The 24,309-nt window shown below is 59.5% G+C and overlaps 1 protein-coding gene and 1 long non-coding RNA gene across 5 annotated transcripts; one reads left to right on the forward strand and one right to left on the reverse strand.

Annotated features, from left to right (window-relative positions):
* Window positions 1–425: 425 nt before the first annotated feature.
* LOC118627659 lies at window positions 426–6,031 on the reverse strand. Its single transcript, XR_004959209.1, has 3 exons — window positions 5,715–6,031; window positions 4,694–4,855; window positions 426–692 (listed from the first exon to the last, which is right to left on the reverse strand). It is a non-coding gene; the product is annotated as an uncharacterized LOC118627659 (long non-coding RNA).
* ALDH3B1 (aldehyde dehydrogenase 3 family member B1) lies at window positions 5,377–22,733 on the forward strand. 4 transcript variants are annotated; one of them, XM_036258059.1, is made up of 10 exons: window positions 5,377–5,506; window positions 10,907–11,069; window positions 14,704–14,814; window positions 14,954–15,074; window positions 15,343–15,428; window positions 15,803–15,884; window positions 17,974–18,360; window positions 18,969–19,135; window positions 21,027–21,126; window positions 22,093–22,733. In XM_036258059.1, exons 2-10 carry the CDS (start codon window positions 10,908–10,910, stop codon window positions 22,275–22,277), a joined length of 1,401 nt encoding a protein of 466 aa, XP_036113952.1. In that variant the 5' UTR covers window positions 5,377–5,506; window position 10,907; the 3' UTR covers window positions 22,278–22,733. The 4 variants fall into 4 exon arrangements, with proteins under 4 accessions (XP_036113952.1, XP_036113950.1, XP_036113953.1 ...); XM_036258057.1 differs by lacking the exon at window positions 5,377–5,506 and adding an exon at window positions 6,103–6,323; XM_036258060.1 differs by lacking the exon at window positions 5,377–5,506 and adding an exon at window positions 6,657–6,715.
* Window positions 22,734–24,309: the final 1,576 nt, after the last annotated feature.

Here is a 24,309-nt window from a genome sequence, read left to right on the forward strand (position 1 = left end):
GTGGAGTGACCCCATCGCCACCCTGCAGGAGGGCTCAGAGCCTCCCACCCCACCCCACCCTGGGCATTGCGTCCAGGGCTGCCAGAGGAGCCCATGAATTGCCAGCCTTGCCCGGGGGAGGCTCCATAGCACTGGCTGTTGCCCTGGTTAGAAACGCTTGGGAAGATTTTTAAACTATACACTTCCCGGAAGTCTCTTCAACACATGGCGTTAGAAAAACTGGATAAGCACATGCAGACAAATGGGCTTGGACCTCTGTCTTACACCGCTTACAAAAATTAACTCAAACAGATCAGATTTAAACATAAGACCCGAGACCATAAACTTCTAGAAGAAAATGTGGGGAAGAAGCTCTTTAACATTGGTGTCAATCTCCAAAATAAAACAGCCAGTTATTTTACCCACAAAATGGGTTTATTCAGGAATGGCAGAGGAATTGCAATTCAGGACATGCTAGCCATGGCCAACCTTAGGAAGTCTGGAGAACAAAGGGGGGGAATATTACTTTATAGCGAAAAAGGGTGAGTTGGGAGGGGCTCTCATAAACAAAATGTCCATTGGCGGAAACTGAGTTCTGAAATCTAGTAGCTTTCCATTGGCTGAGTCCTGGCAGTTTCACATTGGCTGGGACTGTTGCTTGCCAAGGAGAAAATCAGCCCTCCTCCCACTGGAGTGGTAAAGTAGGCTTCTTCCTATGGAGAAATGTAAGGGTAGACTTCTTCCTGTTGGAGTCTGCAAGGTGCAGTGAGTGGCAGTGTCCGAGAGCTCCCCCTTCAGGGCTTCCAACTCCATTTCATTTTTCATTTTATTATTTTTAAAAGTTTATTTTTCTTTATTGATATTTAGAGAGAGAGGGGAACAGAGAGGGAGAGATAGAAACATCGATGAGCGATAACATCGATTGGCCGCTTCCTGCATGCCCCTCACTGGGGATCAGGCCCACAACCTGGGCATGTGCCCTGACTGGGAATCCAACCCGCGACCTCTTGGTGCATGGGTCAACGCTCAACCATTGAGCCACACAAGCTGGGCCCAACTTCATTTTAAATGAGTTTTCCTTTATTCCTTTCCACATTGGTCTTGGCAATGATATTTTTAATATGACACCACAAGCACAAACAACAGAAGAAAAAAATCAACAAGTGGAATCACATCCAACCTAAAAGCTTCTGCACTGCAAACAAAACAATGAAGACATAAAGGCAACCTCCAGAATAGGAGAGAATATTTGCAAACCATGTGTCGATAAGAGGCTAATATCCAGAATGTATAAGTGCCTCATACAACTCATAACAATAAAAAGCAAACAATTAAATTTAAAAATGGGTAGAGGAACTAACTAGACATTTTTTCCAAAGAAGACATTCAAATGGCCAAGAGGTACATGGAAAGGTGTGAACATCACTAACCATCAGGGAAATGCAAATCACAATCACAATGAGACATCACCTCACACCTGTCAGAATGGCTGTCATCAAGAAGACAAGAGACAAGTGTTGGCCTGGACATAGAGAAAAGGGAACCATTGTGCGCCTAGTGGAACTGTAAACTGGTCCAGCCTTTTTGGAGAACAGTATGAACTATTTCTCTCCTGTGGTTTAATTGTCTGCCCCCCCCCCAAGCTTCTGCTCACCATGCACCCCTTATGCAGAAGCTTGTGTTGGCACTTAGTAGGTGCTCAATAAATGTGGGTGGCTGGACGAGTGAATGAATGCTAAATACCTATCCTAGAAGGGTTGCGGGGAATGTGGAGAGCTGGGGGGGTGGAGGACAGGCTGAGAGGTGATGGAACTTTCTCCAGACCACACCCACGTGCAGATATAGGTGAACAACACAGGTGGAATCATGCCAGAGGTGGGAGACATGGAAGGAGCAGGAGAGAGCGCGGGGCCCGAGGTCCAGGGATGCAATGATGCTGGGAGGCCAGGAGGCTGGGGGCCATGGTCGGAGAGTGGACAGCAGTGAGGACAAAGTCCAGGGTGTGTGGGGATGCGGAGGTACAGGAGGTCATGGGGCAAGTGGGGGCAGTGGACCTTGATGCCCAGGAGGATGTAGTCCTGTAGAAGCCATGGGGCGGGCAGGAGATGTGGACAGGAGGAGGGAAGGCTGCCAAGGTGGATGTGTGTCCTCAGGAAGTGGGCTTAATGCAGCAGAGGGTAGGAGGCCGGGGGTCCGTCAGCTCCGCAGGAGCGTGAGAATGACCCCTTGCTCCTCCCAGGAGTGCACCCCTCTAAAACCATCTTGGAAAGGGGACCCTTGAGCTGGGTGTAGACCAGCATCTCTGGTCTGTGAAGGAGCCCTTCCCTATGTGCCCCCTTCTCTGCTTGAGGCCACCAAGGAAAGAAAGGATGCAGCCACGTGCATTGGACAGGCAGCCCCGGCTCCTCCGGCTCCTCCAGCAGAGAACCCACGTGGGCCAGGGAGGAACAGGCCGGAGAAGGACCCTCTCACCATGAAGCGTGGTCCCCAGGGCATCCTCCCAGCTGGGTGCCGAGCTTCTCTGGGCTTTAGTGTGGGAGCCCCCTCACCTCGCCTGGTGGGCACATGCCATGGTATTCCTGGCCTGCGAAATAGGGATAAGGAGAAAAGCATTTCTGTCCTCTAAACACAGGATGGGGGCAGCAGGCTGGCGGCAGGAGGAAGAGGCACGCCCTGGAGGCAGAGCAGACCTGGAGGGACGGCTTCCTGGAGGGAGACAGGACAGGGGAGCTGTCTAGTTGCCACGGCATCGAAAAGAGGGCAGGCCCACAGAAGTACTGTAGAGGGAGGGAGGGGAGACGGGCGGCCTGTGAGGGGGCCAGGAAGCTCCCAGATGCTGCCTCTTGAAGCTGCACCTGAGAGGGGGCGGCATGGCGGGGTGGGGGCCCATCCTGGGCAAGGCGGGAAGAGAAATTCACAGACCCAGTGGGTGCATTTCGAGGTGGCCAGGTGTGTGGCACCCTGAGTGGGTGTGTGTTGTCCGAGGACGGGTAAAGGTCTCCAGGGTGGGCTGGTCTGCTCAGGGGAAGAAGGGACCATGCTGTTGAGCTCATTGGTTTTGTGTCTTCCACCGGAAGGGACCCCAAGATAAAATTTATCAGAGTGTTTTAAGAAACAGCCAGAAAGCAAAGAGAAGGTAGGAGGGAAGAGGTGGTCTGCCCCACAGAAGGCCCCACCAACACTGACGTGTCCCGTGTCTCCCATACCGACCCCACCAGCAAGACGTGACTTGCTCCACGGCATAGTAGCTACTTGTATGCTGACTGTGAAATTGCATGATTTCTCTGTGCTCACGCCCATGCCTACAAAAGAGGTTGCTCTACAGTTGAGGGTCCCAGAATTATTTAACTTATAGTCCTTGTTACACGTCGACTCCTCTGGTCCATTGGTACCATTTTACATTGCTTTATTAAGCCCTGGCCGGTTTGGTCAGCGGTTAGAGCGTCGGCCCGCGGACCAGAGAGACTTGGGTTCGGTTCCCGCTAAGGGCACGTACCTCAGTTGCAGTTTGTCCCCGGCCCCATTTGGGGGTCTTGTGGGTGGCAGCCACTTGATGTGTCTTTCTCACTTCCATGTTTCTCTCTCTTCCTCCCGCTCTATCTGAAGACAAATGCAAAAATGTGCTCATGTGAGGATAAAAAAATAAATAAATTGCTTTATTAAAATCAATTCACTTCAGAACATTTTCTGATAGCTTGTTACAAAGCCTGACATTATGGCACAATGGTTAATGACACTATTCTAACCTTCTGAAAAAAATGTATACACACACACACCTAAATAACCAAAAAATTCATTAAAAGAAAAAATACCTACACAAGCCCACCGGTGTAGCTCAGTGGTTGAGTGTCGACCCTGCACCAAGAGATCACTGGTTCGATTCCCGGTCAGGACACATGCCCAGGCCGTGGGCCCGAACCCCAGTGGGGGGCGTGCAGGAGGCGGAGAATTGATGTTCTCTCTCATCGATGTTTCTATCTCTCTCTCTCTCTCTAAAAATCAATAAAAAGAAAAAATATTTTAAAATAAAACACCGACACAAAAGACGAACATGAATGTCCCAAGGAGTGAGGAGTGACCGGCCTTGTCCGTGTTCCCACAAAGAGACCACACGAGTGTGAAAGGCACTTCCAACCCCAAGGGTCTGAAAGCGGCTGATGCTCAGTAACTCTGTCAGTCACCTACTCGGCACAGGCTCCGACTGGATTCAGCCAGCAGGCGGCATTGGCGGAGACTGGGGGGTTTCTCCCAGCAGGCACGTGGGCGTGGCTTGGCTCCTTCAGGGTCCCAGCACCCACAGATTAGGCTCCTGGATGACCCTGATCCTCTGCCTTCCACCCTCCAGCCCTGGGACTGTCTGTGAGCTGGCACTGGGGCACCAGACAGCTGGTGTGGCCTGCAGGACAGAGAGCTGACCACGGCAACTGGCCACTGACCACCCTGGTCTAGGCCGCAAACACCCACTGTCACATCCCCAGCAATGAACAGCCGTCTCTCTCTCACTATTTTCAAATGATTTTATCTGTAACAGATATTATTTTTTGTTCTCATTATGAAATAAGAGATGTCCTTACAGAAAAGCCGACAGGAGAGACAAATTGTGTCCCGATTCAAACACCCCGAAACCACAGCTCCTGGGACGTGGAGAGGCCAAAGCGTGTCACCCCTGCATCGTGTCCCAAAGAGGAGCGCGCTGGGCCCACTGCACACTCACCTGACGCTGCGTCTCGCGGAGGCGAACTTTGACCCTTTTCAAACCAGGTGCAGCGGACAGTGATCAGCACAGGCTGCTGGGATGCCGAGGACCCTGTCCACCACACAGCGGCTGCTGCTCTCAGCTGAGACATGAGGCTCCCGGGGTGACCCCCCCCAGCTCCTAAACAAGGGCCCGGAAGTCTGGTCAGGCAGGGCAAGACTCCCCACCGGACCTCTCACTGTGTGGCCCTGGCCTGGTCACTGCACCTTCCCAGCCTCTTGTCTCACTGGTAAGGAGGCATCCAACCCGGAGCAGGAGCGCACTGGCCCCCGTTCCTCCCCAGGAAACAGTGCCCTTCAGACTGGGGAGCTTCACTGCCAGCCCAGGCGAGGACCCCTGTGCCAGGAGGTCAGGCCTCACTGGTGACCTCCCGAATGTTCCTGAAGTCATGACAAGTTCAGGAGTAGCCCTGCAGGGGGAAATCCCTGGCCAGGGAGGTGCCCCTCAAGATCCTGCAACACCCCTGTCACTCACCAGTCCCTCCTCAGGGGGTCCCTGCTTTGCTGTGTGGCCCTAGACCGGTGGCTGTCCCTCTCTGGGCCTGATTTCTAGCCCAGCCCCAGCAGGAGCCAGCTCTGCCTCTGCCTGGCTCAGCTCCAGACAGCAGGGCTGGGCTGTCACATGCTGAGCCACGTGACAGGCAGCGGCTGGGGGCTCCATCCCACACAGAGGACGGGGCCTCTGCAGCCCCCGACCCCTGTCCCAAGTGACTGAAGTCTCCAGGGGCTAGCAGAGCAGGTGTGGGCGAGGAGACCTCTCCTGCCCTCCCAGGTAGGCAGAGGGGCAGGGAGGGCGAGGGTGGTGAGGAGCTTCTCCCAGGGGCTGGGAGGCCTACAGGCCACAGGCCAGGATCCCAGGCAGACCCAGGGCACCAAGGCAAAGGGGCAGCGGGGACAGCGGGGACAGCGGCAGAGGGCCCAGGGTAGCCCAGGTGATGGTACAAAGGATGCTCCTGCCCCCACACCTGTAACCTAATCACCTCCTGTGTGACACCAGCAGCTCCTGGGGATTCACCCGCTTTGTGTTGGCTCTGACAGGTGTGACGGGATGGAGGCCAGGGCAGGGCAGAGGATGGTCCCCCCGGCACTGCTCAGGCAGCTGAGGGGAGGGAACAGGAACCGCCACGGTGACACTCATCATCCTGACAGCTGCCCCAGAGGGCAGAGGGAGGCCCTCTTGCCTGGGAGTTGGGGGGATATCTGGGAATGGACGCAGCCCCCGGCCCCAGAGCTCCTGGTCAAGTCCTGTCCCCTCTCTGGGACTCCATTTCCTCTGTAAAAAGGCAGGTTGCTGGGAGACAGGCTCCGGGAGTGGTTGGTTGACAGAGCGCGGAGGGTGTGGCCCTGCTTGTGTTTCTGGACGCCAGCCACCTTGAGATCTGCTCTCTTCATTTTGCAGATGGGAAACTGACTCGGGTGGGCGGGCTCTCCTTGCCGGTCCAGGCCCCCGCCATGGTCTCTCCTTCTCCAGCTGGGCCTGGGTCCCCACTACCAGGCCTCGGGCTGGACCCCTCAGCTCCCAGGCCTGAGGGACCCAAATGAGGGGCTGACACTCCGCCACTGCATCCGGTTCATTAAGGGACTTACAGGTGAAGTGTGCTCGGGCAGCGCACGGTGCCTGGGCTCAGGGAAGGGCTGCGGAGTGATATGTGACAGGCCGAGATGTGGGGCCCCGGGGTGGGACCGTCCCAGAGTGTCAGGGAAATGCCGGACACGCATGCCTGGGGCCGGGCAAGGCCTGTTCTAGAACCAGCAGCCTGGGGCCAGGTCGAGAGTCCGTGAGACAGCCTCTGCGGGGGTTTAGGGGAAGCAACCCCGGTTCTGCCCGGCTCCAGCTCCAGAGGGAGGCGGCGGTGACTCTCACCCCAGGCTGCGGGCCAGGGCAGCCCCGCCCCGGGGGCTGGCCCAGCCCTGGACATTTCATAAGGCAGGGCAGCCACAGAGCAGGACACCAGAGGAAGGGCCATTGGCAGAGCCTCAGGTACCGCGTCCCGGGAGGGCAGGCCGGACAGCAGTCGGCCAGGGACCTGGCTGGTGGGCAGCCTCGGGGCGCGGGCTGCTGGCCGCCCAGGCAGCCGGAGCCACTCCTGGCCACATACACAGACAGGCTTTGTGCTCAGAGCTGCCTGTCTGGGAGCAAGGGGGAAGGGAACTTCCCTTCGGCGAGGAGGGAAGACAGGGAGAGGGAGGGACTGAGCAGAGGCGGGGTGGCCAGCGGGCACTCTCCTTTTGGCTGAGAGCTGGGCCACCATCCTTTCTCTCACTGGGGTCACACATCCTGTAAGGGAGCTCGGAGCCCCAGCCCTGCCCCAGTGGCCCCAGGAGGGAGAGCACCCCATCTCTGGACGAGCGGGGTGGGGGGGTGTTGTGTGGCAAGCATCTGCTTGGCCACACCCAGCCTGAGCCTGGAGCTGGGGCCGGTGTGCAGTGAGTGATTAGGAGACCGAGCTCTTGGGGGTGGACCCTGCCAGGCCCAGGAGGAACTGATTCGGGGGGGGGGGGGGCTTTGCAGGCAAGGGAGCGAAGGTGTAACCTCTTCCGGGGTGGGGCTGGGTGGGTCCCCAGCTCTCCGGGGCCCTCCTGGAAGGGATGGGGCAGCTGCCCAGAGCTTCAGGGACCTTAAGGAAACCCAGGTTACAGCCACATGGAGGAGATCAGATTGGACAAACTAGGGTGTGGGGACCTTCGAAGCTGGCCCGTGACCTCCGTCTCCGGCAGGTGAGGGGTCCCCGGGCACTGGGACCACCCGTCGTCTTTCTCAGCTCTGGGTCACAGGCTGAGTCCTTGCCTCCCTGGTGCTCACACTGGGTTCAGTCTCCCGGGGCTCCCATCCCGGTGTCCCCTCGCCGAAACCCCTGGGCATGGCCCTTTCACGGTCTGAATACAGCCGCTGAGACCTCGTCACCAAGCATCAAGGTCCGCCCTGCAGAGCATGGTACGCTTGTCCCAGCAGCACCTCGCGCAGCTACAGGTGCCATCCCATTTCACAGATGGGAAAGTGAGCCCCGGGCCTCCTAGCTAATCAATGGAGTTGCTGGGGTTCAAGGTCACTGGGCCCCTAAGCGTCATACTGGGAGGGCGCTCTTAGAGAGCCTCAGGTAGAGGTGAGGAAACTGAGGCAGGCAGAACGCGAGAACGTGCAGAGGTTGGGGGTGGGCTTGGAAGCAGGTTCTCGGTGCCTTGGAGCCAGCAGACCCGGGGGCCCACCTCACCGCTCCCTCCTCAAGTCCATGTGAGCTTTCTGGGCCTCAGCTTCCTTCAGGGGCACCGGGCGCTAGCTGCACCCACACTGGCACGTGCCTGGCACCGTGAGCACCTGGTTATTCTCATTAGAGAAATCCCCAGGCCTGTGGCCTTGAGGGGACCTGTTTGGTCCCCGCGGGCCTCAGGCAGGGGAAACAGGTCCATCCTTTAGCACCGTCCAGGGATTAGCAGCTCGGGGCCACCCCACCCACGCCCGGAGCAGCAGGCCCACAACAGAAATGGCTGAGCCGGCGGCTGAAGCCGGGACCAAGCCCACTGGGAGTGTCCGAGCCCCCAGACTCTGGCCTGCCAGCCCGGGACCTCGGCGTTCAGCCGGATGAGGCAAGAAGGGGAAGCTGAGCGCGGTTCATGGGGAAGAGAGAAGGGAAGAGGCCGAGGGAGCAGGGTACAAACCACACACCTTCCGTCCTAGCCGGTTGCCACATGCCACTGCCCGCCTGGTGCCGGCTCTGGGTTCAGGCCCGCCCAGAGGTGTCCCCTCCCAGGTCAGGCTGCCCTGCCCCTCGCCCAGCCGCGGGTGGCGGGTGGGGTGTGGGGTGCGCGGCCCTCTGTTCCTCTGGATTCCAGGTTTCAGGGTGAAGAAGCTGGGTGGCCTCGGGCAGCTCCTAGGCTCTGTGCCCGGCCCCCATCCCCATCGGTGGGAAGGGGGACAGTGCCCGCTCCAGGCTGTCCGGTGGTTAAGGAGTGACCCAGGCACAGGGCATGGATGCTGACTGACTTCCCTGTGAACTTAGGCAGCTCAGCTGTGCCGGGTGGGGGTGGGGGACTCAGGGAGCCCCCGCCCTGTCTGATGCAGGAACCAGCTCCTCTGTGGGTCCTTTGCGAGGTCACAGCCCCAGGGTCCCCCAGATCCCAGGTGGAAGGCAGCCTTGGCTTTTCTGCTTGCCTGGGTTGTCTCCCAGCGGCAGCTCTTGGGGGTCTCTGTCCAGGGTGACCAGCCCGCAGGGGACAACATTGGGTGAGTTTGCCTCAGTGTTCCCAGGAGAGGCTGCTGGAAGTTTCCACGCGGACCTCTACCCCCCGCAGAGCTCCCCACCTCCACCTCGCAGAGTGCCATGCCTGACATTTTTGTGGGTTCTGCAGAGACTCTAAGGAAAGTGCAAACAACCCGGGGGGCAGGAGGGGGTGGCGCTGTGCCCCCAGCACCCATCAGAAGCCTGCAAGCGAGAGCTGGGCAGAAGGGCGGGCGGGGTGTCTGTGGACGCGGAGGAGGCAAGTGACGGCCTGAGTGGGCGCACGTGCTTCGTGGCATCGCAGCCTCCACCCCCAGGACAACAGCGAGTGCTGCGTCGTCCCCCCCTGACAGACAAGGAAACTGAGGCAGAGCAAGGGTGAGTGACTTGCCCAAGGTCAGGCCATTAAGAGGCAAAGCCGGGGACAAGCCCAGGTGACGGCTCTGGAGGCCACGGGCCAGGGCACCTTCCTCCCAGGAACAGGGTGGAGCCTGGGGCCCCGAGGGGCTCTGAGACTCTTCTGCCACACTGCCACCCCAAGGCTCACGGTGCCTGGGGTCACTGCCCAGTTTCTCCCGGCCAGAGCAGCAGGTCTGTGGGGGCAGCTGGCCCCCAGCCACACCCGGGCGGATGGCCAAGGGCTGCAGCCAGCCCCTCAGCACAGAGTCCCGGTGGGCCAGGCCATCCTGTGGGCTGCAGCAGGCTTGGCCCTCAGGGCCATGGAGCCTTCCAGAAAACTGAGGGCCACGGTGACAGTAGCCACGGTAACCTAGCGGTCAGCCCTGGAGTTATGGATGCCCCGCCCTTGATAAACACCTTGCTGGCTGGCGGCGCCATCACACCCCCCAACAGAGGGGGAGAGTCAGGTACTAGGACCCCAAGGATGAGTGAGGCAGACCATGAGTGCTTGGCCTCTGCTGGTGAGAGGAGGGAGTGGGGGCCGAGGGGCAAGATTCAGGAGGTGGACAGGATGAAACCCAGTATGGCCCAGTGTGGTAGGGAGCAGAGCCAAGGGGCCACTGTGAATGTGTGTGAGGGAGAAACCAGGGTGAGCTGCCTGGAGGAGGCATCAAGCAAGCTGAACCCTGAAAGGAAGGAAGTCAGATAGGGTCCCCCAGGCCCTTAGCACCAGGCCAAGGGATGAGTGCATCAGAGTGCTCAAGTAAACAGGTGAGGGCACGGGGGAATGCTGGGGTCCTTCCCCCGCCTGCCAGCCCTGGCTGATGACAGCATGGGGGCACGACTGCCCCTTAACCCCTTGTCCCCACTGTCTCCTGCTCTTCCAGCTCAGCGGCTGGCCCAGGCGGGGTGGGCATCAGGGCCTCTGGGAGGCTGGAGTTCTTTCCCCGTCCTGTTGGGGAGCTGGGGAATGGGGAGAAGAGGCCACTGCCCTCTGTCACCCAGCCCTCTGAGCCACTGCCAGCCCACCTGGCCTCCCTGGGCAGTGCCACCCTGCTGTGGGCAGGGGGGCAGAGCATTCTGTCTGGAACGTCTCCAAGTGGTGGCCGCGGTGGCAGTTGGTGGACTGTCCTTCTCCTTATCAAACTCCTCTGGTTACTCCAGGACTGGCAGGGTGAGGCAGCTCCATGCCCAGGAGGTGCGCTGGACAGTGGTAGGGCCATGGCTTGGGGCTAATTTCGGTTTGGTCCCTGGCTGCCTGTCCACCCTTAGGGGCTGTGGAGTAACTGTCCCCAAGCCCACACCAGCCCTCAGGGTCCAGGGCTCTGCTGCCCACTGGCCAAGGGAAGTTGTCTGCGGGTCTGTCAGTGTGTGCCGTGTGTGTGTGTGTGTGTGTGTGTGTGTGTGTGTGTGTGAACATGGCCAGCCCTGGCCCTCTGGGTTACACGCGAGTCCCAGTGAGGGTGTCTGTGAGCCCACATGGGTGCAGGCAGGGATGAAGCGGGTGCCTTCTCAGGTGGGTAGCCCTGGCCCATGCTCCCCCTTCCTCCCCGCAGGATGGACCCCTTCGAGGACACCCTGGGGCGGCTGCGGGAGGCCTTCCGCTCGGGGCGGACGCGGCCAGCGGAGTTCCGAGCTGCCCAGCTCCGGGGCCTGGCCCGCTTCCTACAGGACAACAAGAAGCTTCTGCAGGAGGCGCTGGCGCAGGACCTACGCAAGGTGAAGGCGGCAGGTGGCGGGAGGCAGGGGAGGGAGGGCGGGACAAGGGTATGGAGACAGCTTCATCCTCCATGAGGTGGAACTAAAAACCCATCCAACTCCACCCCCTTCCCTGTGCTGTAACCCGCTCACCATTGATTCATTCATCATTCACTCACCATTTATTGAGCACATACTATGTGCCAGGTGCCGTTCTGGGATCTGGGGATGCAACAGAGACTAAAACAAAGTCCCTGTGCCCAGCAAGTTGGCCTTTTGACAAAACATGACAGTAAATAAATAATCACATAGTATGTTGATGGTAATAAGTACAATGGAGAGACACTCCCAGTGTGAAGGGAGCAAGAGAGGGCCAGGATCAGGGTGCGGGTCAGGGAAGGTTTCTCTGAGAAAATGGCATCTGAACAGAGACATAAAAAAGGAGGGGGAAGGAGCTACATGGATATGGGGTGAAATAGCAGTGAGCACAGCACGTGCAAAGGCCCTGAGGCAGGAGGTACTTAGTGTGTTTATGCTTGAGCAGCAAGGAGGCCAGCATGGCTGGAGTAGAAGCAGAGATATACAAAGATGAAGCCCAGGGAGGTGGGTCACACCACGCAGGACTCCATAGGCTGGAGGACTTCAGCTTCTCTTGGTACAACGGGCATCATGGCATCTGTCCAAACCCTGGAGGCCTGGGGGCTCAGCCCCTCCCCATTCCAGCAGCAGCCATGTCAGGACTCCAAGAAATGCACTTTCTTTTAGGCAGCCCCCCCCCCCCCCAGTTAACAGGGCCCACCTGCTTAGCTGCCCCTGGACAGCTGTCCAGGGTAAAAATGTCCCCCATGCATGTTGCAAAGGCCACAGTGTCCAGACCCATCCCTTCGTCCCCCTGCCCCTCACCACCTGGAACCCCGCGGGCCAGGCCTGTAACTGTCAAATGGCAAGATGCAGTTTTGATACTTAACACCTGAGAAGGGCCCACAGTGCATGTCGGCTGCCATCCAGCCCCTATGGTCACTTCCTGTCCCCAGGGGATAGCAACAGTCCCTGCTGGCTTGTGCTGAGTGCTGAGCTTGTCCGCCCTAAGCCCTGAGTATGTCCCAGGAAGGGCCTGGGGCCTCCTGAGCCCACACAGAGGACTCTGCACTGACCCCTGGGGTCCACCCCATAAAGCTCTGGGTCCACATGCTGCCTTCCCCTCCCCCACTTTTCCAAGGGACCAGCCGGCTCCACTCAGATTGTGGTAGAGACACTGACACCGGCAGGGCCAGGGGTCCCTCAGCAGCTTCCCTGGGACCCGCCCTAGTCACAGGCACCCAGCCAAGTGCCTGCCCTGTCCCTGGAGCAGTCCCAGACTTTGAGACTAGTGCCTAGGAGCATCTGGAGTCATGGACAAGGTGCACCCCCATTCCACAGGGACAGCAAAGGCCACAAGGACTTGTCCTGAGGATGGTGCCTCCTGGTCACACCTGCTCCCTTTCTCAGTGTCCCCAAGCCTTCTTTTTACGAGTACCGTAGCCACGTGCACCGGGCCCCCGATCGGCCTTCCGGAACCATCTGTTGTCCCTCTTAGGAAACCAGGGCTCCTGACCACACCCTCCCCAGCGCTCCCATCTCAAGGGGCTGGTTCTGCCACCCTGTGGGGAGTGTCAGTTCACTGGGCCTGGTGGGGGACTGGCACCCTGGTGAGCCTCTGCCACCACCCACCTGCTGGCCAGCTGCCCTTCCACGGGAGACCTGAGCCAGCTGTCTGCTCCCTTTCTCCCTCTGGCTCAGGTTTCATTCCCGCCTCCCACCCCAACTCCTAGTTTCCAGGAGCCCCGCCCTCCCAGGGGGAGACACCTTCCCTGCCCTGTTCTGCAGTCCTTAAACCCAGCAGTCTTCCGGGTAGGGGCCACACCTGGTCACCCCTAGAGAAGGCTCAGAGAGGGCACACAGTCCTGGCTCAAAAGAGCCTGCTCTTCCAATATCAGTTCAGGTGGATCCTTAAACCAGCCCACAGCTCACTCAGGCCATAGGTGACATATCAGATGCAGTGACCAGGCCCCACAGCTCACTGGGTGGGAACGGGGGCCACACTCACAGGGGTAGGGGTCATGCCTGAACCCTGCTCAGCTCCTAGAAGTGTTGGTGGGTGTGGCTTCCCCCCCAAGGCCCAGTGCCCTTCCTCTCAGGGCTCAGCCCTGGCCCTGGCCTTGCCTGAGCAGGGCATCCCCGTCTCTGGCCTTCGGTTCACTCTCAAACCATCCCGGCACCCCTCGGACCATTGCCCTGCCCTCTAGCAGGAGAGAGTCTGCGCTGTGACAACCAAGCCTCAGGCTCTGGTGTCCCTGACCATGGGCCTCATGCTGCCTGCAGCCCATGGGCTGGGTCTCTCCTCCCTCGTGGGGTGAGGCAGACACATGGAGACAGAGTCAGGACAATGTCCCTACTGAGGTTTGCCTCTTCCCTCCTGCCCTGGAAATCTGATGGTGATGCCTGGCCCTTGGGTTGTGGAGACTGATGGTATTTACCCCAGGATGCCTGTCCCCAGGGTCCCCTGCAGACTGATAACCACACAGCAGGCCACAGTGGGACACACAGACAATCATGTTAAAGCTTAAGCTAGATCCTGTCCCTGCTCTGCTTGACAGTCCTCACCCCGGGAGGCCTGGCCCCAGCGCCTCACCCACTCTGCCCCTGGCTAATCAGGAACAGAGCAGGCCTGTGCCTACCTCAGGGCCTTTGCACGTGCTATGACCTCTGCCTAGAATATTCTGCCTTCATATATTCAAGGGCTCCCTTCCTCCCTTTCTTCACTGCTCACATGTAACCTCACCCCAGAGGCTGGCACTGACCATACATACATGCACACATTCATACTCTCACACATTGACACACTCACTCTCATATATTCACACATTCACACACTAACTCTCACACTCACATTCACAGTCACACACACATTCAACACTCTTACACACACTCAAATACACATTCACTCACGCACACACTCACATTCACTCACACACACTCACACACATTCACTCACTTTCACACACATTCATACATTCACTCACACACACTCACACACATTCACAAACTCACTCACACATACATTCACACACACTCTCACACACATTCACACTCATTCACTCACTCACACACATCCACATTCTCACATTCACACATGCTCACTCGCACACTCATTCTCACACTCACTCACATTCAAACACACACTCACACATACACACTCTCTCACACATTCACACTCACACACATCCACACACTCACATTCACACACACGCTCACTCTCACACACACTCTTACACCACTAACTCGTGCACTTGCCCACACTTGCATGCTTGTTCACACTTGTGCACACACACACTCTCTATCCCCCTTACCCTGTCCATTTTACCCCTGCACTGTCTCTCCTAAGCAGCAGTCACTGTCATCATGTTGCCTGTCCGCCTGCGACGGCAGCTCCCTGGGGCAGGTCTCCCTCTGTTCCAGCCAGACCCCGGCTCCAGAATGACCCCAGTGCACTGAGCGCACTCGGTGCGCATGGAGAGAACGAACGAATGAGTCAGTAGGAGCAGGCCTTGCCTAGAGCAGGCTGTGCCGTCCCCGGCGCCGGCCCCCGCTGACACCCCCCACCCCACCCCCGCAGTCGGCCTCTGAGTCTGAGGTGTCTGAGATCAGCACCAGCCAGAGCGAGATCGACTTGGCCCTCAGGAACCTGCGGGCCTGGATGAAGGACGAGAAAGTATCCAAGAAACTGGTGAGTGGGCCTGGGGTAGGGGCAGGCATGTGGGGTTCAGGGTTGGGGCTTCCCGCTGGGCAGCCTCTGGGGTGGAGGGTGGTGCTGAGGGGCTGGGTCTCAGCCCCTCACAATTCACCACCACCCTGGCCTGGCACAGGCCGTGCAGCTGAGCTCCGCCTTCATCCGGAAGGAGCCCTTCGGCCTGGTGCTCATCATCGCCCCCTGGAACTACCCCGTGAACCTGACCCTGGTGCCTCTGGTGGGCGCCCTGGCCGCAGGTGAGGGCCCGTCTCCCTCTCCCACCCAGCCCCTCGCTGGTGGCCTCACGGGGCCCACAGAGCCACGGGGGAGCGGGTACACCAGGTGGCTAAGTTTGGCTGCATCCGGCTCACCATCCCCAGGCTGGGTGGGCTTGGACCCGCCGGCACTTCTCTGAGCCGATTCTTCACCTGAGGTGGAGTGAGGCCGACACCTGTGCTGCAGGTGTGAGAAGTGAATGGGGACCGGGAGAGCCCCCAGCCCAGCCCTGCCTGCCCTGCCCTGCAGGGAACTGCGTGGTGCTGAAGCCCTCGGAGATCAGCAAGAACACCGAGAAGGTCCTGGTGGAGGTGCTGCCCCGATACCTGGACCAGGTGAGCAGAGGCAGGCGGCCCGGTGGCCTGGCAGGGCCGAGTTCCAACCTCACGCCTGCCTTCTGTGGCTTGTGTGGCCGTGGCCAAGTCACCGCCTCTCAGCCTCGTTCCCCTGGTAAAGAGAAGGCTGGGACCACAGCAGTGCTCTGAGGGGCCCGTTTCCCAGGGGTCCGTGTCTTGGGGCCCCTTGTGCCCCAACCGTGGTTTCAGCCTCCTACCAGCACTGCCAGGCCCCAGACCTGTCCCCTACCTCACCGTCACCCAGCCCACCTAGAGCCCTGGCCAGGCCAGAGAGCAGGCCCAGGCAGGCAGGCCACCCGCGGGGCGCCCGGGCTGGGGTCCCAGGGGAGCCCGACGCCTGTCCCTCCTTGCAGAGCTGCTTTGCCGTGGTGCTGGGCGGGCCCGAGGAGACGGGGCAGCTGCTGGAACACAAGTTCGACTACATCTTCTTCACGGGTGAGAGGCCTGCTGTGGGCGGCTGGGCCAGCGGGTGCGCGAGACGAGAGGGGTGGCGGCCCGCACCTAGCCCCGCTCCACGTCTTGTGTGCAACCCTGAGGCCACACAGCGCCAGGACAGATGGACAGCCGGAAGGACTCAGAGGGGCAAGCCCTGGATGGTGCCCTGGGCTGCAGGACAGCTGGTCCCTCTCTCCTGGAGCCTAGGAGAAGCCCTGGACCCTTGGGAGGACTGGGTCCCCACCCCGGCACAGGCCCCTCCCCCAACTACAATCTCACAAGGCACCACTGTGTCAGGCGCTTACACAAGACCCCCTGCCCCCTGGTCCCTTCCGACAGGCTGGACAGAGGAGGGGTCAGAGGCTAGAGGGACAGAGATTCGGTGCCCAGCCTGGACTGCCCACTGGCCAGGGTTGGAGGAGGGTGGAGTTTGCTCCCAGACCCCGAGTCAGAATCAATCTCAGTGGTCACATGCCATCACTCTGGTGGCCCAGACGCCACCTGGCTTCAAGTGACCAGGACACACTTTCGAGAGGGGATGACAGGGCCGAGATGCGGGGGCCACATTACGCGGCCAGGACCCTGGAGGAGGGGGCAGCGGCAGCGGCAGCGGCTGAGCCTTCCTGCAGACCACCTCCTGTGTCCCGAGCCTTGTCCACCTCAGAGGGGATGTGCTATCTCTGCCTTTCTCCCTCGGACCCTGGCCTGAGCTGATGTGGAGGGGCAACTATGGAAGCAGAGGGGCCGTCCTGGGCTGCTCCTGCAGATTTAGGGGTGGGAGGGGCAGGAGGCGGCGGCCGGAGGGTGCTGGCCCACCCTCACCATCATGCCACACAGCTCGATGGCTTTGGGCCTTGGCCCCCAGGACAGAGGGGACAGAGGCAGGGGGACTCAAGAGGCTGGCCTCTGACTGGGTACCCAGGGCAGCCTTGCAGAGGCCTAGAGACCAGCCGAACCTACTCCGCCAGGCCTTGGTTTCCTTATGTGTAGACAGGACCCATCCCTGTCACCAGTCTGTCTAGAGGAAACACGAAAGCTTTTGTCTTAGCCGTGGCCTGGGAAGCGGCCATTCATTTACTCACTCTGGACAGTCCCTGAGAATGCAGACCTGCCCAGGCACCGCAGGGCACTGGTGGGGAGACCGCAGTGGAATTCAACATTGGGGTGGGGGTCAGGAAGTTCTCACAGACAAGGACAAGTTTGCAAAGAAAGGAGGAGCTGAGGGAGGAGCCTGGACCCTGGGGAGGGAGCAGGAGGAACCATGAGCAGACTCAGTGGGCTCCAGGGACAGTGGGGTCAGGGAGAAAGGCCAGGGTCAACCCCACAGAAATGGCAGCGAGAGACCCTGGGCCAGGCGTGGGCGGGAGTATCTTTTTTTTTTAATCCTCACCCGAGGATATTTTTCCATTTATCTTCAGATAGAGTGGGAGGTAGGGAGGGAGAGAAACACTGATGTGAGAGAGACACATGGACTGGCTGCCTCCCATACGACCAGACCAGGGCTGGGGATGAACCGCAAGCCAGGTACGTGCCCTTGGACTGAATCGACCGCGAGACTCATTGGTCCGCGGGCCAATGTTCTAACCGCTGAGCCAAGCCGGCCAGGGCGGCAGGAGCGTCTTAAGGCCCGGTGGGGAAGGGTGAGTGGAGGAGAGATCTGTGAGCCCAGGAGAGCAACCCTGAGGAGGTGGGGACAGGAGGGGCGGCGTGGGTGGTGAAGGTGGCAGGGCTGCCAGGCTAGGTCAGAGAGGAGCGACCCAAATGTCCCGGCTCCAGCTGGCTCCGGCCTCGGCCTCAGGCGAGAGGAGTCACTGAGGGTTCTGGAGGACGTGGAGAGGTGGCGAGGGGCACAGCAGCATGTGGGGGAGACACCGGGGACGAGCCAGGGGTCAGAGCAGGGAGAGCAGGTGGGGGGACACATGCAAGGTCCTGTTGGTGTGGTGCCTGGCAGCCCCTTGACTCACCTGCCTCTCCAGGGAGACACAGGGCGGAGGTGAACCCCCATTAAAAAGGTGCCAGTCCTCGGGCCGAGGCCTTCCCACCGAGTCCAGGTGAATGAAGGTCACCCCGGGATTTTTTTCATGTCCAGGGAGCCCTCGAGTCGGCAAGATTGTCATGGCCGCAGCCGCCAAGCACCTGACGCCCGTCACACTGGAGCTGGGGGGCAAGAACCCCTGCTACGTGGACGACAACTGCGACCCCCAGACCGTGGCCAACCGCGTGGCCATGTTCCGCTACTTCAACGCTGGCCAGACCTGCGTGGCCCCCGACTACGTCCTCTGCAGTCCCGAAATGCAGGCGCGGCTGGTGCCCGCTCTGCAGAGCGCCATCACCCGTTTCTATGGTGAAGACCCCAGGAGCTCCCCAGACCTGGGCCGCGTCATCAATGAGAAGCATTTCCAGCGGCTGCAGGGCCTGCTGCGCTGTGGCCGCGTGGCCATCGGGGGCCAGAGTGAGGAGAGTGAGCGCTACATCGGTGAGTCCCCCTCTCCCGACCGCGGGGCCCCGCTGAGGCCTCTTCACGCTGGAGGCACAGCTGGGCCCCGAGGCTCCCCAGCCCCGCTGCTGGAGCCCAGCGGGGTCCGCGGCTCTGGCGCCTCGATTCCATGACATGAGCGCTACACGCTGCTGTGGTCTGAGCCTGTGACCCCATGACCCCACTCTCTGGGCCAAGCCCTGGCTTCTCAGCTGGGCCCCAGTGACCCAGGGCTCCTGAGTGATGATTCCCAACCTCCATCTGCTGCCCCGCCGGCCGAGACCCAGGTGCTGGGAGCCACGGTCCCCGTCCCGAGCACCCACTGGGCTGTCCTTACAAAGCAGCCTGGCCTCTGGACCACAGGACTACGGTGACGCTGCTGCCCCAACAGGCTGGGACCTGGGACCTTGGGCTCCAGGGGTCTGAGGTCCAGTCACCCCATGACTGTAAGACCAAGGCTGGGGGTTCTCTGGGCCCCAGGTCCTGGTCACTTCTCGGGGGCTGTGGGGAGACACTCCTCCCTAGAACATCCCGAGCCTGGAGCTCCGGGTCCCTGGGCCCTGCCCGAGGCCCCAGCCCTGGGCTGAGCGACCCCCTGTGCCCGGCAGCCCCCACGGTGCTGGTGGACGTGCAGGAGACGGAGCCGGTGATGCAGGAGGAGATCTTCGGGCCCATCCTGCCCATCGTGAACGTGAGGAGCCTGGACGAGGCCATAGACTTCATCAACCGCCGGGAGAAGCCCCTGGCCCTGTACGCCTTCTCCAAGAGCAGCCAGGTGGGGGCTCGCGCAGGCCCCAGTAGGGGCCAGACAAGTGGGGACAGGTGCTAGCAGTGGACCAAGGGACTTAGGGGGAGGCAGGGGTCCTGGTCCCTCTGGGCAGTCACAGCAGTTCCTGGATGGCAGTCATCTTGGTTCTGTCTCTGCCCTTCTCCCGAGAGCAGCTGTGCTCCCTCCCCCTGCAATCTAGGCCACACTCCCCAGCATCCAGTGTCCCCCCTCAGCCCTGCCTCCATATCAGCCTGGTGGCTGGTACCCCCTTTCAGTGCCTGGCTCACAGAAGCACACACATGGGCTGGCATGGGGAGTGAACAACCAGGACACACAGGCCAGGAATGAGCCCCGCCCACTCCAGCCCCTGGGGGCAGACTCAGAGCCTCAAGGGCAGGCATCCCTAGCTCAGAACACACCTCCCCTTCCAGCCAGCTCTCCTGAGATCCCTCGCAATCTAGACAATGTTTTGTTTTGTTTTTAATTTTTTTTCCTTTATTTTTAGAGAGAAAGAGAGAAAGAAAGAGGGAGAGATAGAAACATGGATGAGAGAGAACATCAACTGGCCAGCTCCTGCATGTCCCCCACTAGGGACTGGGCCCACAACCTGGGCATGTGCCCTGACCAGGAATCGAAGCAGGACCTCTCAGGCCATGGGACAACGCTCAGTTCATTCAATGAGCCATACAAGCCAGGCTAGACAATGTTTTCTTTTTTTAAAATAGACTTTTCATTTTGGAATAACTAGATTTACAGAAAAGTTACAGAGTTAGCTCAGGGACCACACCTCCCATCCCCAGTTCCCCAGTGAAGGGCCCTTTCACGGGTCAAAACTACGAAGGGGACACTGGCATGTTGCTGTTAACTGCACTCAGCTCTGGTGTCACCAGTCTTTTTCCTGTCCCAGCATCCAGATCAGGGTCCCACATTGCACTTGGCTGTCACGGCTCCTCTGGCCCGTGACTGTCTCAGCTGCACCATCTGAGACCTGCCCATCCTGTTTTCCACTTCCTTCCTCTCTGGTCCACACAACACCTCAGGCCCATCTCTATTCCCTCCGCCCAGCCCTACAATCAGCCGTCCCTCCAGGAGCCCTGGTTGGTCTGGGTGATGTTCACTTTCGAAAGCACAATGCAGGGCTTTTGGAACGGCCGTCACCTGGCATAGTGGCTTTCAAACTTTTCTGACTGCCCAGCCCTGGTCCTAGGATGTAGTGACACCTAAGACTCATGTCTCACCCAGGTCGTGACTGCTGGTCTCTATGGACCTCTGAGCCCACTGATGGGGGGTCCACTCTGCCCACTATCAGACAAGCCCTGACCCAGCCGTCATCTGAAGGTCACACACTGTAACTAAATATAACAATTTAGTGTCTACTTATCCTTTTCCCTCCTTTTTCAAATAAACCTCTAGACCAAAGAGGAAAGGGCTTCCTAAAATCAAGCAAAGGCCAAGTTCATTTTTCTAAAATACCAATCTGAGCACCTTCCTGTGCTACACACCACAGTCCCCCTAAAGTCTGCTTCCCTACCCCTTGCCTCCCTACCTGTCTTACACCTGAATGGCTCCTGCCCCTCTGAGACTCAGCCGGCACATCACATCCCTCTCCTGGGAAACCTCCCTGACTACCTGCTCTGCTCTCTGCATGTCCCCAGGCAAACGCTGGGTTCCCACCTCCCCTTCAGCCGAGTCTGTGCCCAGCACCCTGCACATGAGAACAGATGCTCAGGAAACGTGCCCTGAGTTGGTTGAGTTTGGTGGCTGGCTGCTGTACAACGCCCTCCACCTGACCCACCCCCCCTTCAGGTCACATGGTGGCCTCAGACCCTTCCTGGGGCCCTGGCGGGGCTGGGCAGAGCCCCTGGGCCCACTCGGCCTCATTGCTGCTTCTTCCCAGGTGGTCAAGCAGGTGCTGGCCCGGACCAGCAGCGGGGGCTACTGTGGGAACGATGGCTTCATGCACCTGATCCTCCACAGCCTGCCTTTCGGAGGAGTGGGTAGGTGCTTGCAGAGCCCTGCATTCTTAACCTTACTTGATTGATGCTCCCCTACAGAGTCTGGACAGAACCTTCCAGACCTGCCTCTGCACTGACTTATGTATCTAGGGGTCTGTCTGGGAGTGAATCTGATCCTTCTACTCTCAGTGAAAACCTCCCAGGCCCCTTGCAATCAAGCCAGGCCCAACTCATAGCTTCTGGAGGCGGGCCCTTCCTGATCCAGCTGTGGGGTCCTGCTCTCGCCTCCTTTCCCAGTTTCCCTGCCTGCTGCCCCAGCCAGAGGTCTGCCCAGGTCCAAACATGCCACAGGGCAAACACCTCCAAGGCTCTGGGTCCCCCTTCCCCACACCCACCCTCTTCATGTGGTCCACTCCACATCCCTCAGGTCTTACTCGCTCCATGAAGCCCTCCCTTATTACCCCCAACTCCACCAGGCTGGGCCCCTGGACTTCTCAGTGCAGAAGCTACCTCGCCCTTGACTGCCTCCCTTGACTTAGATGCTGAGGACTCATAACGATACAGCACTTTCTGTGTCCATGGGTCTGAGCACTTGCCCAATCCCCCACAACTCTAGGAGGTGGGTACCACTGTCACCCCATGTCACAGAGGAGCAGACCAAGGCAAAGTCACCTGCCCAAGGTGACACAACTGGTTCAAAGCTGAGGTTCAACCCTGGACAGTCGCTCAGAATCCACATTCTTGACCACCGTCTACCTGTCTTAACCTAACACCTGGCATGGCAACTGGTGTCTCCAAAGTTTATTGAGCTGGTGCCAGGCTCAGGGCTAAGCCCTTTACCCACTCTCATGATGAGCCAGCCCACTTTACAGACAGGAAAACCAAGGCCCGAAGGGGAGAGGTAGCCCGCCCAGGTCGCAGTGTGTGACTGGCAGAGCCCATATCCATCTGCTGTCACCTCAGCTGGCCACTGAGGGCCTGACTACCATGTTCTGTGCCACTGTACAGGTGGCAGCGGCATGGGCAACTACCACGGCAAGTTCTCCTTCGACACCTTTTCCCACCACCGTGCCTGCCTGCTGTGCCCCTCTGGGATGGAGAAGATTTACTCCATCCGCTACCCACCCTACTCGCCACGCAACCTGAGGATACTGCTGATGTCCATGGAGACCCGCAGCTGCACCCTGCTCTGATCCTGCCTCAGGCACTATGGCACCAAGTGCCCCTCCTGGCTCATGTCTGAGTCCTCTGCTGTCACCCGTGGCTGGTGGAGATGTGGCCTAGGATCCAGGGCACAAGGAGGAAAACACCTGCCAAGGCCATAGCCCAGCCCAGTGCTTGCCCTCCTCCCTCCCAGGGCTCCCTCTTCTGGCCCTCAGCCTCCTCCCTCAGCACCCCCGCCCCCCAACTAAGATGGGCTAAAGTGAGGGATCATTGGAAACCTCCACGCTGGCCTCCCATGTCCTGGGAGAGGGCAGACATGGGCACTGCCGAGCCACCCGCTTCCTGTGCAGAAGGGTGCAGATTTCCGGTCCAGGCCACATCGTGGACTTTTTAAAAAAATCCTCAACCAAGGATATTTCTTCATTTATCATCAGACACGGTGAGAGAGAGAGAGAGAAACACCGACGTGAGAGAGACACATCACCAGGTTGCCTCCCGCACGACCCAACCAGGACTGGAGATGAACCACGACTGGAATCGAACCTGCGACTCATTGGTCTGTGGGCCGATGATGCTCTAACCGCTGAGCCAAACCGGCCAGGACCACATTGTGGACTTCTTGTGACCCGGGCCATCCCTGTCCTGAGCTGCTCCCCATCTGCACAGTGGAGATGACTAACAATCAGTGTCTCAGGTGGTTGTGAGATTAAATTTGGAAGCTTAATAAATGCGGCTTGCTGACCCTGAGCTCCAGACATCCTGTCTCCTTGTTCAAGTAGGGTGAGGCTGCCTCCCTCTTCTCTCTCCCCACCTTTCCCTTCAGCTCAGGCTTCTCAGGAGCTCTGGACACACTGCTGTCCCCCAAGTGGCCAGCCCTGGGCACCTTACCCGTCCCACACTGGACGCCTATTCCCTATCCTGCTCATCCCGGGGCCCCGATGCCATGGAACGGTCCCCCATACACTCAGCCACAAAGCCCGACTCACCAGCCTCCTGCTTGACACCCCCTTTCATCTCTCCCAAGTCCCACCTTTCAGCAAGTGCCGGTGATCCTACAACATCACACAACTTCCCTGATCCACACGCTAATCACTGCGCTCAGGGCCATCATAACCCACCCTGTCCCCGCAGGCCAGCCCTGCTCCTCGGCATACCCACTGACCTTCCCAAAGCTCCCCCTGGACCCTGCCAGCCCTCGGCCTCAAACTCCGCTGGGGCTCCCTGTGGCCCACAAACCTGGGCCGGGACAGTCCCTGGGAAGCTCTGCCATGGCCCTGTGCCCGCACCCTGGGCCTGTCCTCGTCCTCTTCTAACGCGTGTGACGTCTTTTTTGGTCGGACCTCGGCACACATGCTGGACGTGCGCGCTCTCGGCCCTACCTGGCCTGCTCAACTCCTACCCGCATTCAGCTCGAGCATCAGCTCCTCCAAAGCCTTCCCTGACCACCTCCCACTCCCCACACAGGCAGGAGGCCTCCGGGGCCCTCTCGGTGTCCGCAGCCTCCGGTGTCCCGCCACACAACTCACGAGGGGAAACTCAGGTTGGGTGGCTGACGGAGGGCCGGGGCTCCCGAGTCATACACATCCAGGCGCGGTTCAGGAAGCTCTGCAGTCGCAGCTCTACGGCTTGGGGAAAGTTAACAAGTTCGTGCCTCAGTCTCCCCATCGGGAAAGCGAGAATAACCGTCCCTCCACCCAGGGCTGTTTTACGGATTAAATGAAGACGCCTGGGTGAAGTTTAGCACCGAGGAGGCGCGACTGCTGCACAGAATTACCGCCGGGAGCGATTCTCGCCACCAGGACCACACACGCCCCACGGTGGCCGACCCGGAGCCGCTTCTTAAACCACGCCCCGGATGTCCCGCCTCTCGTGTCTCGGAGTCCTCGTTTATTGGCCTTTCCAATACAACATGGCGGCGCGCGACATAACTTCAAGCGCCTGCTCTTCCCTAGCCAATCAGAGGAAAGGTGTTTCTGCATCCCGCCTTCTTCGGTTGCGCCACTGGCCAGTCAGAGCACACCATCAAGAGTCAGAACGGAGAAGGCAAAGCCAGCCGGTCCA

The sequence above is a fragment of the Molossus molossus genome, unplaced genomic scaffold, assembly GCF_014108415.1.
Source record: "Molossus molossus isolate mMolMol1 unplaced genomic scaffold, mMolMol1.p scaffold_m16_p_13, whole genome shotgun sequence".
In the NCBI taxonomy this organism is placed as follows: domain Eukaryota; kingdom Metazoa; phylum Chordata; class Mammalia; order Chiroptera; family Molossidae; genus Molossus; species Molossus molossus.